This window comes from Sceloporus occidentalis, unplaced genomic scaffold (genome assembly GCF_023333645.1).
Source record: "Sceloporus occidentalis isolate IW3139 unplaced genomic scaffold, rSceOcc1.0.p SCAF_5, whole genome shotgun sequence".
NCBI lineage: Eukaryota > Metazoa > Chordata > Lepidosauria > Squamata > Phrynosomatidae > Sceloporus > Sceloporus occidentalis.
Window position 1 is genome coordinate 33969047 of NW_028316985.1, and position 4786 is coordinate 33973832.

The 4786-nt window shown below is 43.0% G+C and overlaps 1 protein-coding gene across 1 annotated transcript; it reads right to left on the reverse strand.

The window, feature by feature from the left end:
* Nucleotides 1-2611: 2611 nt before the first annotated feature.
* Nucleotides 2612-3701, reverse strand: LOC149311899 (urotensin-2 receptor-like). The gene has a single exon (XM_089526756.1). The coding sequence runs from the start codon at nt 3699-3701 to the stop codon at nt 2664-2666; it is 1038 nt and encodes a 345-aa protein (XP_089382882.1). The 3' UTR covers nt 2612-2663.
* Between the last annotated feature and the right edge of the window lie 1085 nt (nt 3702-4786).

A 4786-nucleotide genomic window follows, 5' to 3' on the forward strand; every position in this document is an offset into this window, starting at 1 on the left:
AGGCACCAGAATGCACAGATTCTGTCAAATTAAAAACCTCGTGTGTGTGTGTGTGTGTGTGTGTGTGTGTGTGTGTGTGTGTGTTGTGGGCATTTGGGTCAATGCAGGTTATGATCTGCCCTTGGCCCCATTTTCAACCCCAAAATGCAAGCTAATGCCATCTCTGCATCCTGTATCCCCCCTTGTTTTGTCCCAAGAGCGATGCTATGAACTTTGGGTGTAGTAAGGCCTAGCTGCAGTTTGCACAGACCTGGGTTGCTTAGCATACACACAAAGGGTTGCAAAGGGCTTTAATTGCTCTCGCCTTTGCTATCTAGTCTTCCAATGGTCGGTTAGGAAAACTCCCTTAGCTGGCTCTGTTAGCAGAGCTTTCTTTATCTGGCCTGGGAAAGAGCTTTCCTTTGGCTGGCTCTGTTAGCAGAGCTTTATCTGGACCCGGGAGAGAGATTTCCTTTGACTGGCTCTGTCCCAAGAGCGATGCTATGGACTTTGGGTGTAGTAAGGCCTCTGGCTCTCGGGAACACAGCCAGAACAAAAGACTTGTCCACAAATTTCTAAAGTTTCAAAAGCTTTACTGGTTATAAACACAAATAACACAAAACTGATTTCTTCTTTTTCCTACTATAGTCCTTTCTAAATACCTTGCTCTCTTCTTGATGTATTCTATCTTTCTTTGAGGACTATCTTTCTTCCTTTGTGGACTTATCTTTTTGTCAAAGGAAAATACTCTCTCCAGGTCTGACTTGGCTGAAATCTCACTACACACTGAAAATAACTAGAGGGAGACAGTATGAGACCCTGGGATTTCCCACAATCCTTGCCTTTCTTAAAGCTGTAGCTCTTTATTTCCCCTCCTAAACTAATACATAGAAAACCTATTATAATCTTAACTAAATATATGTCTCAAGAGCTTCAAAGATGCTCTGGAGGCATGACACCCCTCCTTGCTACCCCAGAATGCCTCATACACATGTAGTAGTAGTAGTAATAATAATAATAATAATAATAAATTCCTCACCTCAGAAATGCCAGAAAAGGATGCAATTCCATGCATTCTTTAGGCTACCCCTGAATTCCTTAGAGACAGTAGCAAAAGCATGTATCAGTTTGCCAATTTGCCAAATTGGAAAGAGAAACATTGTATCATTCACATTGTAGCATTCATTCGCAAAGGAAAAAAGTTTTTTGCAAAGTACTCTTTGCAACATTTCCCCTTTGCTGGAAGCAGGGAAATGAAAGGGAAAGTGAACCAGCAGCTAGCCACATTCTATCTATCTATGTATGTATCTCAAGCAAAAATCATGCACATTTTTTGTCAAAAATAATTTAAAAATATAAAAAAGGGGGGGAAGGTGCCTGATGGGAGCTCTGTTTGTGCCCTGCCTCTGACTGGAACTGAACTGGCCCTTTTCCTCCTGCTTACATTCTCTTCAGAGGTTTGCCATTGCCTTCCACTGAGGCTGAGAGAGAGTGACCTGTCAGTTCCAACTAAAGTAGACCCATGGAATCAATTGGGAATAAAAGGGAAATATAGCCACAGCTTTAACAGTTGAGTATACTGTATATCCAATGAGTTAAAACCAGCATTAGGTGCCTGTGCTTAGGCTGGTAGATGCAAACTTTCCTGTACCTCTTCTTCATGGCAGCCTCTCCACTCCTACCATGTCACACAGAAGGTTAGGTCACCTGAGAATAAAAGGCAAGGATGCAGGTGATCCCTGAAAACAGGGGAATATACCCCCCTTTGGGAAAATTCCCCATTTATCCACTTGCCTTATTTTCTTGACTCGCTGTGCAACATTTTGGGGAGACTGGAATGATAGCTATGCAGGGGGAGGGGAGCTAACCCAGCTGCCTGTGCCTAATTTGGATGCAAACCACAGAAGTCAATGTGATTTAACTTAGGCATAACAAAAGTCCCTTTTATGCCACTGAGTCTCCAAGTGGGCCTTGATCCAACCCATTAAAAGAAGACAGAAGAATTAAACAGAACAATTAAAAAGAGCAACATCATTAAAAATGACAACAGGCCAGGAAGGAGCATAGCAACAACTTTTCCATTGTCTCAAATACCCTCAAACAGCAGCACTAATGAATTTATCATCTCAGTTCTATTAATGAGGGAAGCAATCGGTAACATTGGGAGAGTAATTCTATCATTTTGGCACTGTGGGAGAATGTGGCTCATCTATTAGTAATTTATCATCCTTTCCAAACCTTTCATGGCAAAACCATCATTTGCTGAATAAAGTCCCAGAAGATTATCTAAGTGAATAGCTTGATTTCAGAGCCTGGAAATGTTATATTTTAGGAACAGAGCTCTCCAAACCTACAAACCACCATGTTAGCAACAGTTCTTCCCCAGAAATACGTCCCAATATTTTGTGGAGAATTTTAGTGTTGGTCTGCTTCTGCTTCCCTCGGGGGTTCAAAAACACTGCACCACACTGCAAACCCCGAAAGCCCCATGCCTGAACCCCTGCAACACTAAAAAACAACAATTGTAAATCAGTCAAAAATGAACCTGAAGAGATGTCACTTTTTTTTAGTTGCATCAGCTCCACTGCAATGGTCCACTGGGATCTTGTAAGGGTGAAAAAGACCCTCCGACCCCAGCTCTAGCTGATTCATGTGGGTACTGGCAGTATTATCCTTAGCCATCTTTATTCCATCACTCCTCCCTGTGCCACAGATATACATTCTGCTTGAGGCTTTTCACATCTTCTCTTCTTAAAGAGCACATAGCCCCCACTGTTTTTCTCCCCACCTTGTTTGGCCATGTATTGCATGTAATTCCTGGTGAGCAGGGTATAAAGGAATGGGTTGATGCAGCTGTTGCCATAGGTCAAGCAAGTAACACCAAAGTTGAGATACGCCTGAGTGGTGGGCCCAATCTCCAGCTCCTCAGACCAATACAGTTTGGCTAGTTGCCATGCCCAGAATGGTACAAAGCAAGCCCAGTAGGCAACAATGATGCTGAAGATCCGGGGGAAGAGCTTCTGTTTCAAGACTCTGCCCATCACTTGCGGCTGCATAATTTTCATGGAAGTCCAATAGGCCCAAGCAAGATGGGAATAGACTATACCCAGAACTAAGCCAGGGCCAAGGATGCTGGTGCTGAAGAGAACTGTGAGGTAAACTCGGTAAGCATCAGGTGTCCAGGTGGGAAAACAAATCTGCTTGTGGCTTCTTCCTTCCCGCAGCTGGATCATGATCATCATGGGAAGTGTAAGCAACACTGAAAGGAGCCACACTGCAATACTAGCAAGTTTGCGGTAGCTATTTCGAGCCCACCTGGCCCGTAATGGTTTAGTCACTGCCCAATAACGCTCCAAGCTCATGGTGGTCAACATGAAAATGCTAGCATGCATTGTGAGCAGGTCAAGGCTAAGCAAAATCCTGCAGCCCATGTCCCCAAAAAACCAGTCCTGGGCAAAATATGTACACACCACAAAAGGGATGGTAGAAAGGTAGAGTATATCAGCAAAAGCCAAATTGATCACATACACACACAAAGAACCTGTCGATCGAAAAGATGCACTGCCAAATGCTACCACCAGCGTATAGATATTCCCTGCTATACCAAAGAGACACATGAGGAGAAGGATCGCACCCAAGACTTCAGTGATAGCACTTTCCCCTCTAAGCTCATCATCTTCAGAGAAATTGCCCCATGAAGCTTCCTCTATGAATTCCTCCATCATGGAATACCCAAGGTGTGCTTCAGGTCTAGCAAAAATGATGACATACATGTATTTTGTTTCAGACACTCTTGCCAGCTTAACAACAGACGGGAGGGGAAGCGAAGAGAGGTGGGAAGAAAACAAAGGTGGGAGAGCAGAAAGTCTATTTCTGTTATGAAATTATGTATGCCATCAAGGTGTCCCAATGCTTTTTTTCCTTGCTGTGTTCACCAAGTGCTTCTTACCATTCCTGAGGGAAGAAAGGTGTTCAGAAGAAGCAAATCGATTTCATTCTACAGATTAGGTGGCACCATATCCTCTCACTGCTTTCTGCCTCCAGAGCTTGTGTGCATGCACTTTCCTACACAATCTGCCTCTCTCTCTTGCTCTCTTCATGTCTTTATTCAATGGTTCATTAACAGAGAAAACTTCTCTTTGAGGCAGCCATGCAGATTTTCTCCTTGCTTTCCTCTCTGTTCTGCTTTCTCATCTGTCCCTCACTCAATAATTCCATTCCCTTCACACTGGAGGGTTGTTAGTGTAACTTGTGACTTCACACTCAGCTGTGAGCACACTCAGCAGTTGCTATCAGATTGTTAGCATTTACCTGAGCAATGGTATTACCATATATACTTGGTTATAAGTCAACCTCATGTATAAGTTGAGGGCAAATTTTGGGGCCAAAATTATGGATTTTTATATGACCCATGGATAAGTCAAGGGTAAAAGTTAGATTCCTGTAACAAAGGATAATAATCTCAGTGCCCATGCTATTCCTATTTTTTCTGTTGGATGCAACATTGTGAATTTAAAAGACACTGCCACATGCTTGCTCTTTAAATCAAAACTAGAAGGTTACAGCAGGGGTTTAAATAGATAGTCACCTGAGGAAAGCATGTAGCTATGGGATCAGAATAATTATAGAATATGAGGCAAGGAGAAGGGTCAGTATTATGCAAAATCACAGGCATGGATTTGCAGGAACTAAGCAAAACAGTGGAAGATAAGGAGGCTTGGAGATGTCTCATCCACAGGGTCGCCATGATACATGCGTAATTTAGGCACCACACATAGTCATCACACTGAATAGATTATTGCATCCA

What these genes read in the sequence shown, in the direction of transcription:
- LOC149311899 (XM_089526756.1), bottom strand. Translation starts at nt 3,701, where the DNA reads ATGGAGGAATTCATAGAGGAAGCTTCATGGGGCAATTTCTCTGAAGAT.